At 31.8% G+C, this 11,224-nt stretch overlaps 2 protein-coding genes across 2 annotated transcripts; both read right to left on the bottom strand.

Annotated features, from left to right (window-relative positions):
• Positions 1–7,336: 7,336 nt before the first annotated feature.
• LOC140451830 (transmembrane protein 199) lies at positions 7,337–9,114 on the bottom strand. Its single transcript, XM_072545727.1, has 2 exons — positions 8,559–9,114; positions 7,337–7,680 (listed from the first exon to the last, which is right to left on the bottom strand). Exons 1-2 carry the CDS (start codon positions 9,112–9,114, stop codon positions 7,424–7,426), a joined length of 813 nt encoding a protein of 270 aa, XP_072401828.1. The 3' UTR covers positions 7,337–7,423.
• A 13-nt stretch (positions 9,115–9,127) lies between these two features.
• On the bottom strand, positions 9,128–10,523 carry Muted (biogenesis of lysosome-related organelles complex 1 subunit 5). The gene is made up of 4 exons (XM_072545729.1): positions 10,450–10,523; positions 10,317–10,399; positions 9,630–9,815; positions 9,128–9,289 (listed from the first exon to the last, which is right to left on the bottom strand). Exons 1-4 carry the CDS (start codon positions 10,466–10,468, stop codon positions 9,128–9,130), a joined length of 450 nt encoding a protein of 149 aa, XP_072401830.1. The 5' UTR covers positions 10,469–10,523.
• Between the last annotated feature and the right edge of the window lie 701 nt (positions 10,524–11,224).

Genomic DNA, 11,224 nt, shown 5'->3' with positions numbered 1-11,224 from the left:
AAAATACGTATTTTTGCTTGTCTTCGACAGTACTTCAAATATTGTGAGAATTTGCTATTAACTTTCTAGATAGTTTAAAAAGTCTTCAAATTAGTCTCAAATTCGAGAAATGTACCTACTGTATTTGGAGTATGAATGATATTCGAAAAATAATTGGGACAAACTGCCCGAAAAAACGCAGAAGATAGAAAAACATAAAAAAGCTCGATAGAGGTTTCTTTCCAGCAGTGTATTGACGATGGCTGGAATAATATTTCCATGTTTCCATTAACGTTTTTTCCTTTTTGCTATGATTATGTTGCGGCACTGGTACGGTTTCTAGAGAACTTTGGAGGAATGAGCGAGCTACTATTGGCGATACCAACTGTTTACGTGAATCGAAAACTGTTAGATAAGTATAAAAAGATCGGTTTTCGAAGTTCTTTTAGAAATCAAGTATATATCTCCTCTGCACATTGACAGCAACTAACAGTCGCCATACTGGATTGGCCTCGTGACGTCAATGGAAATTTTAAAATGACGTCAATGACCTAATAGGAGCCAGACAACCATCTTGTAAGGGGGCATGGCTTACACCTGGCGGTAATCATAAAAGGATAGCTCAAACGCTGCTGTAACCTTCAATTGTGCTTTCATGCATTTTCAAATAGAGTATAGATATGTAACGAATTTTTGATCCCAATATTTATAAAAAAAAAAATATGCAAATTGTGTATAAAAAAAGTAGTTTACTATAAAACACTCCCACATTGCTTAGAAATAACACCGGAGATGTTGTTAGAGGTATTACTATTATCTGCACCTATATTCAGACTGTTATTTCCTCTGCTTCTTACGCTGTTAACTTCCATTTCTTTTCTAAGATCTTTCAGTTGAAACTTGCTTGCTTCGGCTGTTCCACAGTGAGTCTCGGTTTGACTTAACGTCAAATTTGGGCCCCTTAATATTCTCTCTTGCATTGTCTGGTCTTTAATGTTACTCACTATTTTATCAGGGACAAGTGAATCTTCTAGTATTCCAAAATTACATAGGTAGCTTTGCTAACATTTTAATCTCTGTCAGGAACCTGTCAAATTCTTCATCTTCACTTCTGTTAAAGAACTTATATGTATCATACGTTTCGTTTCGAAGTAGCTGCAATACTCTTCAAACGCCTGTATTACTTTATCATACTTTTCCCCCTCACCACCTACAAACTTTAATGTTCTGAGCGTTCTCGCAGGCTAAATTTAAAAAAATTGCAATTTTAGTTTCGACATTTGTGTTACACAGTCCAGTTGCCGTTAGATAGATTGAGAAACTATTCATAATTTTGACTGGTATACTGATCAAAAACGATGCTTTTTGGTGCCTTGACAGACTCCATTTCATAGGCTCTCTACAACTGGATTCTTATTTTTAGATATCTTATAAACCTGACAGCATGTATGTATGTTTACTGGGAACAATGTACATAAAGACAAACACATAAGTTTTAATATTTTATTTTGTGCTCCTTCTCAACATGTATCTTTTAATCACCTAGTCGACCTGTTGACTGACTGATGGCATCCCTCCTTCACTGCTCGTGCTGCCAACCTAAGCTATATCAGACAGGAACCTTCTTCCGAGGTAATTAAGAAAATCTTTCTATTCTACTTTCTTTCCTAGATAGAAGAACCGTAACGCAAAGGTTTTTTTTAAATAATTTTCTCTCTACTTTACTCCTGAAGAATCTACCCAATCCTTATCCTTTAACTTCCACCACTTTCTGATGTCTTACTTGCATTCCATTCCGCCTCACCTTTATCTCGGTATCCACTATCACCGGTGTGTGTTGACTAGGCTACAGATTCACCCTTTATCAGTTTACAGTTGAGAACCTTGTTTAGCTGACTTCTTCTATACAGCACAAAATCTATCTGACTTTCCCTTTCACCGCTACTATAGGTAACGTACTAGTCTTCAGTCTTCATAAAGAACTTATTAATCACACCCAAATCCCATGCCACTACAGTCAATTACACCATTTCTTATTCCCATCTTACAACCTCCATGAACTCTTTTTATTCCCGTTTTGTCTCTATCAATATGTTCATTCAAATCACCTTTTCGTCTACAGGAATATCGAGCATCTCGCAATTAAGGGCATTCCAAAAGTCTTCCTTTTATCCTCACACCCTACCTGTGGGATGTAAACCATATGATGCTGACGTTGATATCGCCTGTATTCAGTTGGACACTGATTATTCTATCACTTCTGGTTATCCTTATCTTGGTTTCCTTCCAATCGTTGTTCAAAATTATGCCCACTCCATTTCTACCATGACTGGATCCATCTCAAAGATCTCTAGATTTATTACTATTACATCGCTATCAATTACGTGTATTAAAAAGAAATAGGGAACTGAAGACAGGCACTCATATGTATTGTTAATTCCTAATTTGTTCCATAGTTGCTTCCTCAATTTTTATTTTTGTTTTTCCTGGCTGTTTCTTACTATAATAACTTTTGTTAATCTGTATTTTAATGGAAATCCATGTTTCAGAGTTTGTATTTGTTGTTCAATAGATTATTATGGAAAAAGTACACCACAGAGTTTAAAATATGTTTATTAAAGTAATTTTTTCGACAATTTTCGACAAACGTTGATATAAAGTGTAACATTGTTTTTAAACAATTATACAATTTTCAAAAAAAAAAAAATAAAATTAATGCAATTAACTCAAGTTCAATTAATCTTTTAACCCCTAAATGAACAATTATGGAGAACAAATATAAAAATAGTATTTTTACTCTTAAATTCCTGGATAGAAGTTTAAGCCCTACAATATCCAAATTTCCGAAAAGCATTATTCTTATTTCATGTTTTTTCTCAGCATAAACTGTAACAACAGTATTTGTTTTATACTCATATACTTACATTGAGTTATACTAGTTCCCATTCCTATCTTCTCCTTGCATTAAAATCATCATTATGAAAAATTCGCCTAATCCTTGGCCTTAATGTCACTCCTTTTTATAGGAAGAAAAAAAAAAAGAGTATAAAAATATTAACCATTAATTTAAAAACTTATCTGTAAGTAAGTATTTCCCTATTTAATAATAAAATTAATAATACATGATGTTTTTCTTCTTTATATATGTATAAAGTATAATAATTGTATAAATTTATAGAAATTCTCATTAAATATTGCTTTTATCAAGCTTTTTTAGATTAATTGTTTAATAAATATGTACAATATTGACAGTGAATATTTAAAATTGATATTTAGCCATACATTACTTATTGGTATGGAAATATTAATAGAAATATTAAGAAAATTTAGTTGAGTTTACGACCTATATGTCAGCTAAAATTCAATTCTACTCATTAGATTAGATTTGATCAGAGGATATTTAATGATATCAGAAGATAATTAATAAGAACGATGTACACAGCAAAAAGGTCTAGTTGATAAGTTGTAAAGTCACTACCCTATCAACCCGTTTATTGTAAAGATATAACAAAATCCCTCGGGCATGTCGATGTTTTGGATTGTTTTATTATCTAATGGTATAAACGTTTCGGTATTTCGATGAACGACTTCAGGTGATAACCTCACTCAATTTTTCTAAAAGCCGAAGGGGTTCATGTAACATCCTGTGAAAGATAGTAAAAATCCGATCCCAAAAATATATTAAACTAATAAGATATATATACAGAGTGATAAACTTTTGTGACAAACTCCGTTATATCTGTTAACCAAAACAACATAAAAAAAAGTTATTTAAAAAAAAAACAAGTTATTTCACTCGAAAGAGTGCCGAGAGAAGTGAAAATTTTTTAAATTGCGTTGAAATTGTATTAATTTGAGATAAATAAAATTAATAATTTTTTGTGAATACTAATTACATGTAGATATTTATTATTCTTAATTATATGTACTATACGTCTCACGTCGTTTCATTTGATATATCATATACTACGATTAGGCTAGTTGTTTATTTTTTACTCAGTCAGAGGCTTTCTTCAAGTTGATAAATCAAAATTTGTCTTATAGTAAATCTATTATCATTCATAGTGACATCTGATATCTCGTATGTAGCTACACGTTCATTAATAACGAAGATACTATGTAGTGCCCTTGTGGTAGTCGCCTCGTTTGTTTTTTCTTAATTACACGCTCCAATCGGACCAATAACAACGGAGATATGATGTAATGCTCTTTTGGCAATGATATCATGTTTGTTTTTTTTTTCTTCTAACGAGACCTCATACCTCATGATCCGTCGAGCCGTTTTCGAGCTGTGCGACTTTGCGACCAATTTGCGTAGCGGTGACGGTCGCAAAAATCTGTTCACTTCAAAAATAGGATGTACTAGTAAGCTTCGCATTTTAAAATAAAAAAAATTAAATTAATATAAAGTTGTTTTACGTTATACACAGTATTTAATCAGTTATAGTCAAATTCCATGTAAATAGTGTCTCATTTAGTGTTACCTGTATACAAATATGAACCTTACAGCTACCTTCTATTTATGTATATAACTTTTTGAAGCTAAGCTTCTATACTGGCGATGTATTATTTTTTTTTCTTTATAGTATAATGCTGAGGTGAGCTTCAGGAACTAGCGCCACAAGATAGCGTCGTCACAGGTAGCGTCATAGAATAGCGGTTTCTTACATTGATTCACTACTCTAGATCAATTAGTTTCTGGACATCATATTTTTACTCTAAGCAGGATTAAATTAAAAACGGCTTAAAAAATAACTAACAAAATATAGACATTAAATGAAAAGTAAAAAATTAAAATAATAACAAAATTTAATCATCTGTTTAAATTATTATATTAATTCTAGTTATAAAATAATATCATATAAATATAATTATTATTTTTAAATATATTATTTAGTTTATAATAATTAAATTTACTATCAAATGATATTTATTTATATTTTACTAATAATATTTGGTCTGAATTTGACAGGTTTGTCATAAATAAACAACTTATGCTATGATAATACGTTAGCAGGTGGCATTAGGGGCGAAGATAATAATTTATTGAATTTTTTTAAAATATAAAAAATAAATAAATAATAAAATTAGTTTATTTAATTTTAAATGCATTATTTATATTTAAAAAAAAAACAGAAAACTTGGTATCTACAATACCACCTACTGTTCCACTTTTTTAATATAACTTGTTATTTTTAAACATCTTATTTAGTTTATGTTATAATTACATTAACTATCAAATGATATTTATTTATATTTTCACAATTTCATATAAATATAATTTCTATAAATACAATGCGAGATTTTTGCAATTATCACTTCGACTATTGTATTAAAGTGCGATAAAAAGAGTTATTAGTTAAACATTTTCATATTTATACAGTCACAGCAGAAGAGTCTACTTGTGTATGCAACAGAAAACTGACAAGCTTAAAAAAGATACACCAACAAAAACTGCTGCTGAATAGAAATTTGATTGAAAATATTATGAATTTTTAAAGAGAATAGTAAAAATAGCAATTTTGTTGATTAATGAACTCTTTTTTTTTGGTATCTCCTATAATTACAGATTTAACGGACTTTGTCATAAAAATTGTTAAACTGTTTGTTCGGGCTGGTAGGCCATTGTTTTCTGAGATTAGTTCTCGATGTTTCGCCAACACTATGGGTTGGCATCTTCCGGAGATGTTACTGCTTCGCTTGTAAGCTGAAACTGACGCCGCGTTGTACTACTGAGGTCATATTTATATTTTCTACTAGTCTCCCCTCCACTGGTTTCGGCGTGAGGCGCGTGCCATCCTTTGTAGCTTTTCTTTTTTCGTGATTTGCGGGAAGGGTGTTTGTGGACTTTAATATCGGCATCCATGTTTTGTTAATTCTTAGCCCTTCTTCTATCCGATTAAAATTATTTGGATGCTTATATATTTCCATATTTGGGATGATATTAAACAGTCCTTGATTTTCTTTGTTGGCTTGAAAATGGTCTTTACATTGGCTTTTTTAACTATTCGTCCAGTTCTGTCTGTTACCCCCGATATATAGTGTGCCAATTCACTGTAGTGAAGTGACTAGTGAGTGTAGTAGTGTCTGGGGGCTCGGGAGACTGAGACCTCGAAAGCCCTGAAGAAGACATTAGAGAGGATGTCGAAAGCTCGACCAAATGATCGACAACAAACGAGTTGATAGAGGGAGTAAGATTTTATCCTCTCACTGTATGAAACTCGGGTATGAAAAGTGCATAAATCTGTATTTGACGAATATAGGTAAATCGGCGAGTGAAAACGTATAAAAAATGGTACCAACACTGATTATACGCAAACTATGAATATCATAAACAGTCTGAAGCCTTTATGATTAACCTAGGGGTGTAATGATAGATCGCCTCCACGTGGTGCACCCTGGGTGACGCTAAATGGTCTATCAATTTTTGGACGCCAAACTAGCCGCTGAGCTCTCCTGGCAACCAGTGCGATAAAGAAAAATTCCTATGATATACATAGGCAATGGACAACAAGATGGATGCCAACAGTAGAATCGGACTATATTAAGATATCCACCCCAACTCAGGGTTTCATCGGATCAAATCTGCCCCGGTCCACTTGGGCAAGGCTTAATCGTATACGTACCGGATATGGTAAATGTGCTGATTCGCTGTTCAGGTGGGGTCGTGCAGAAAATCGTGCCTACCGTGGAAACCTCCAGGACTTTGCGGAATGTTCCCCAGAAGCAATTGAATGGCTATGTAAATTGGACATTAATATTTAGTGTCATTCATTCTATCTTTAGTGTTTAAATAATATATTTAATATATATGTATATATTATTGTATTTGTATATTTATCGTACTGTGAAAGTCCATACGCTAAATAAATAAATAATGATTAACCTAAAGAAGTGGGCATAATGTAGTCTACAAATGAGTTTTAGAAATTTAGCAAAACCGTTTATCGGACAAATGGGCTTTCTTATGGCTACTGCAACCATTTTTTTAATAATTTATTGATACTGGTTATAGACAAAAAATGCTGAAAAGACGCCAGTTGACATCAAAGAGCAAATTTCGATTTTATGAAGATTTTCAAGGCCATTTTGAACGGTTGAATTATGGACCAAATTTGGTTCCAGTTGGGTGATAATTATCTATGGGTACTATTCAAAAATGTGCTATTGAAGTTGGTGCCCTTTGAAATTGATGATCAGTTGTACAACCATACCTGGTACAACTATATTGTGTAAACAGTAAATATTGAATGCTTTGGGTATTTTAAATAAGTATTCTATCAAAACAGCCCAAAACTTCGAATACTAAGCAAGTAATTGTAAAATTAGCGACCCTAATAATAAAATTAATCCAACATTAACAAGTATTTGCATTCATTGTTCAGAAAATCTGTACATTATCACTTAATTATATAATAGTAAAAATTCAATAAATCGATAATTTCTAATCTAATTTAATTCCCTTCTTATTATGTTGTTCCAAGGAATACTCAAATTGTAGATCCTCGTTGAGTTTTTTTGCTAGGAAATAAAGTTCCGCTAAAGCCACCGTCAACGCACAAATGATGCCTAGCAAAAGCCTGAATCCAAAATCTAAACTTCCAATTATGATCTCCACTCCAATAAAACCAAAAGCGAAGCCAGCAGCAACGGACACAATGAACTGGAAAATGGCTACCAAATGACGATTCATTTGCTTCACTAAAAACATAAAATTCAGGTTTATTTTTTGATTAAACATCATATTACAAACTGTTTTTGATTCTATTTGAAAACAAAGAAAACTCATTGACTCATCAGAAACCACAAGTGTAATCAGTAAAAACTATCACCAGTCATCTAAGATAAAATCAAATACTTGGCCAGTAATGAATGTGTTATCCTTAAGTGTATCGTATACTAACAATTTTAAAGCATTTGATGTTCTGTTTCTTGTAGTTATCAGTTTCTTGGTACAGTTCTTCAAAGTATTTCTCTCATTGCTTTGCTTCCATATCCATTGACTATCCTTCACTGCTTCCACAACTTCAAGAAGATCTTTGTAGTACTTATATTATTTAGTATATATGTATATAAATTTTTATTTTGTTCTTTTTGCATCTTCTGAATGATTTTACTGATAACTAGTTGTTTCTTCTATTACATCATATATTATCAATGACTTTCAGATCTGTTATTATGAAATTGTTTTCTATTTTTGTTTCTTCTCCAGATTCTTGGCCACCCCTTAGTGGTTGAATTGTGCAAAAGAGGGACATTTGCAAAACAGCAAATTTTACACACAGTTTTAAAACAAAATATAATGAAGGTGGCATTATATATCATAAATGATTATGTTATAATCACATAGAGACCAAATTATACAATGGATGAGAGATAACAGAGTAGAAAACATCGAATCAATCCACCTTCCAGGAGATGGTGGTGGAAATTGGATTTATAGATCAACTATGGTGAAAAATAAAACACAAATTCTAAAATAAAGTACAAAAAAGTCACTAGGATATTTTTTCATGGTCGATTATACATACAAACAAAAAACAATGACATCTTAATAAAAGGCTATTAAATTTACTTACATTGGTATCCTATAGTGTCTTCAGGATAAATTTTTCTCCTGCTGTCCACATTTTTTGTCATATTGAAGTAGCTCTGGTTTTCTTGCTCAGCTTTTAGTTGTTTACACCTCTTATCCAGTTCTTCATTCCTTGGTATCTCCTCATTTTTAGGTAGAATGATCTCACATCCTTCCAGTATCTCATGCAGATACACTTTCTTATCTGATGTCTGGTTTTCTTGCAAAATATGTGTGTGGAGACAATGTAAATCTTCCAAACTAAGTAATTTTTCTGTACTACTAACATTAGAAGCTTCGGTTAAAGGCCACTCTGTGAAAACATCCTTTTTACTTCTTTTAGAAATAGATTTAATATAAATTTCATCATCCTCATCTATTAAGTGATATGCTTTTGGTGGTGGCTTATCATTTTTCTCTGTTTTGTTTTTATGTAGATTATTTATTCCTATTGACAAGTGATTACAACTATTCAAGTTTTTAATGTAGGATTTTAATTTTTTAGAAGGTTTGATTCTTATTGCTGGGTTTACAATTGGTGCTGTATTAGTCTGAGTCATTTTCAATAACTAGTCAAATGAGCAGCTTCTTTTCTATATCTTCATAAAATTTCTTTAATTCTTCTTCTCTACTTTCAAATTGGCTGTTTATTTCTGAATATTTTGTAGTGATACCACCCATAAATTTATCCCAAACCAGTTTTCTCTGATTCCTCGACTGTTCCAAAGCAGTGCTCTAAAAAGATACATAAATAGAAAACATACAGTAATCAAATAAACAAATTGTTTTGTTACTAGAAATATGTTCTTTCTGCGAACAAAACTGTTTCATGATTCAACAAAATGCCACTTTACAGTACTTTCTGGTGGCTATGTTTTTACATTCTTGATGAAAAAATAAGCAACAAAAGATGTGATTTATTCCTCGTAGTACATCGATTTAATAATAATTGTTTTACAAATGGCAAAAGTTCCAAAATGATTATTCTGGCAATCTTAAAACATAATACATTTTGAGTAAATTAGATACATATTAAAATTGCGAATGTCAATAAGTGAAAAGAAATGTAACATACCTGTTTGTAAGATTCTTCTAACTCTGAAAATTTATCACAAATTCGAAGTGCTTCCTCTAAATTCCCATTAATTTTATCTGTGAGTTTTTCAGCTTGCTTGAGCTTCTCAATCTCCGTGTCTTTTATCTCTGTTATTTCTTCTATCGCCTTAAATAAATTATCTACTTCTTTATCTTTCCGACGTTGCTAAAATTTTTTCGTAATTTAGTATATATAATGGTTAAAAAAAATGTGAATATGGGAAACAAAATATTCGGAATTATTGAATCAAAAAGGATGAAATGAAAGCACTTATTTGAGACTAGGTATTTAGAAAAAGTAAGCTTGAACGATAAGAAAAATTGGGAGAGTGAAGCAAGCCATTTTAGACAAAACGGAAAAAAGTATATACTTATAGAACGTTCATCAGCTTCATTCATCCAATATGGGTAACAATATTGAAAGTCATTTATTCAATTATTTTCTGTTTCTTGCTATATTCTTCCTCACTAATGTTTTGAGGTCAATCTACCCAAGACAATTGTAGAATAGCTTTCATCCATAAAGTAGAATAGCTTTATATCAAAAATGGTATGCAGACTAAATGTAGTAAAATAAAATGAATAATTGTGTGGCTCAGTAAAAAGGAGCATGAGATAAGAAAAAAATATTGTAAATAAAACACCTAACCTCACATTTTTTACTTACTTCAAATGCTTGTAATATCAATGATATTTCTCCATTTAGAAAAGGTCTGTGATCAAATAGTCTATCCCAAATCTTGCCTACATCTACAAATAAAATGAATTAGGAAAAAATAAAAACGTATTTTTAACCGCACCCTTAACTACCTCAGACATGGTAAATACTTGTCACATTTCTGACCTGTTTTTCAACACTGACGTTTAGCACGTGAGTATGACAGCTAGAATAGCACAGGACCGTCTCACATTTAATGTAATAATTAAATATTTCCAACTATATAAAAAGTAATGGTAGGTCGTTTACGAAGGATCTTTATACTGACCCAAACACCCGGTTCTCGAAATTAAGACCCGGGTCTTTATAGACCCGGGTTGAACGTGAGCCACGAAGTACGTCTGTCACATTTCTTAGAATAATTCTAAAGTATCAATTATGATGTGCGAGCAATTGGTATATTTAAAAATTTTATTTTTACTGCTCTTTTTTACTTATATTACCCTTTTATTATTTTATTTTGATTTAATAGCTTTTTACCTAACTAGGTTCGGTGTCAGTAACTTTCCAATATCTATTTATTCGTTGAAAATGGATAACTATATATGAAATATATTATCATCATCATCATTCTCAGCATATTCTACCGATTATGGTGCAGCGTCCCTTACATAGTCATTCTTCATTTCTGCCCACGATTGTCTATAATTCGCTTTTCTGTGCCATGTTGTACCGGCTTGTTTCCTCATGTCATAATCCAATCTTCAATTTAGACGTCTTCTTGGCACCTCCTGGATACCACAGTGTAATTTTAGTAAACCACCTATTGTCAGTTCTTCTCGCTAAATGTCCCGCTCACTGCCATTTTAAAGATTTAATTCTATGGATTACATTAATAACCTTGGTGTTCTGTCTGA

This window comes from Diabrotica undecimpunctata, chromosome 10, assembly GCF_040954645.1.
Source record: "Diabrotica undecimpunctata isolate CICGRU chromosome 10, icDiaUnde3, whole genome shotgun sequence".
Taxonomy (NCBI): domain Eukaryota; kingdom Metazoa; phylum Arthropoda; class Insecta; order Coleoptera; family Chrysomelidae; genus Diabrotica; species Diabrotica undecimpunctata.
The sequence above is the reverse complement of the archived record's forward strand: the minus strand, read 5'-3'. Positions and strand labels throughout refer to the sequence as shown.

Coding starts and splice junctions, on each gene's coding strand:
- LOC140451830 (XM_072545727.1), bottom strand. CDS start 9,114: ATGACTCAGACTAATACAGCACCAATTGTAAACCCAGCAATAAGAATC. Junction 7,681..8,558: donor AGACACTATAGGATACCAAT/GTAAGTAAATTT, acceptor TTATGTTTTTAG/TGAAGCAAATGAATCGTCAT.
- Muted (XM_072545729.1), bottom strand. Junction 9,816..10,316: donor TGATATTACAAGCATTTGAA/GTAAGTAAAAAA, acceptor AAAAAATTTTAG/CAACGTCGGAAAGATAAAGA. Junction 9,290..9,629: donor TAGAAGAATCTTACAAACAG/GTATGTTACATT, acceptor GTATCTTTTTAG/AGCACTGCTTTGGAACAGTC.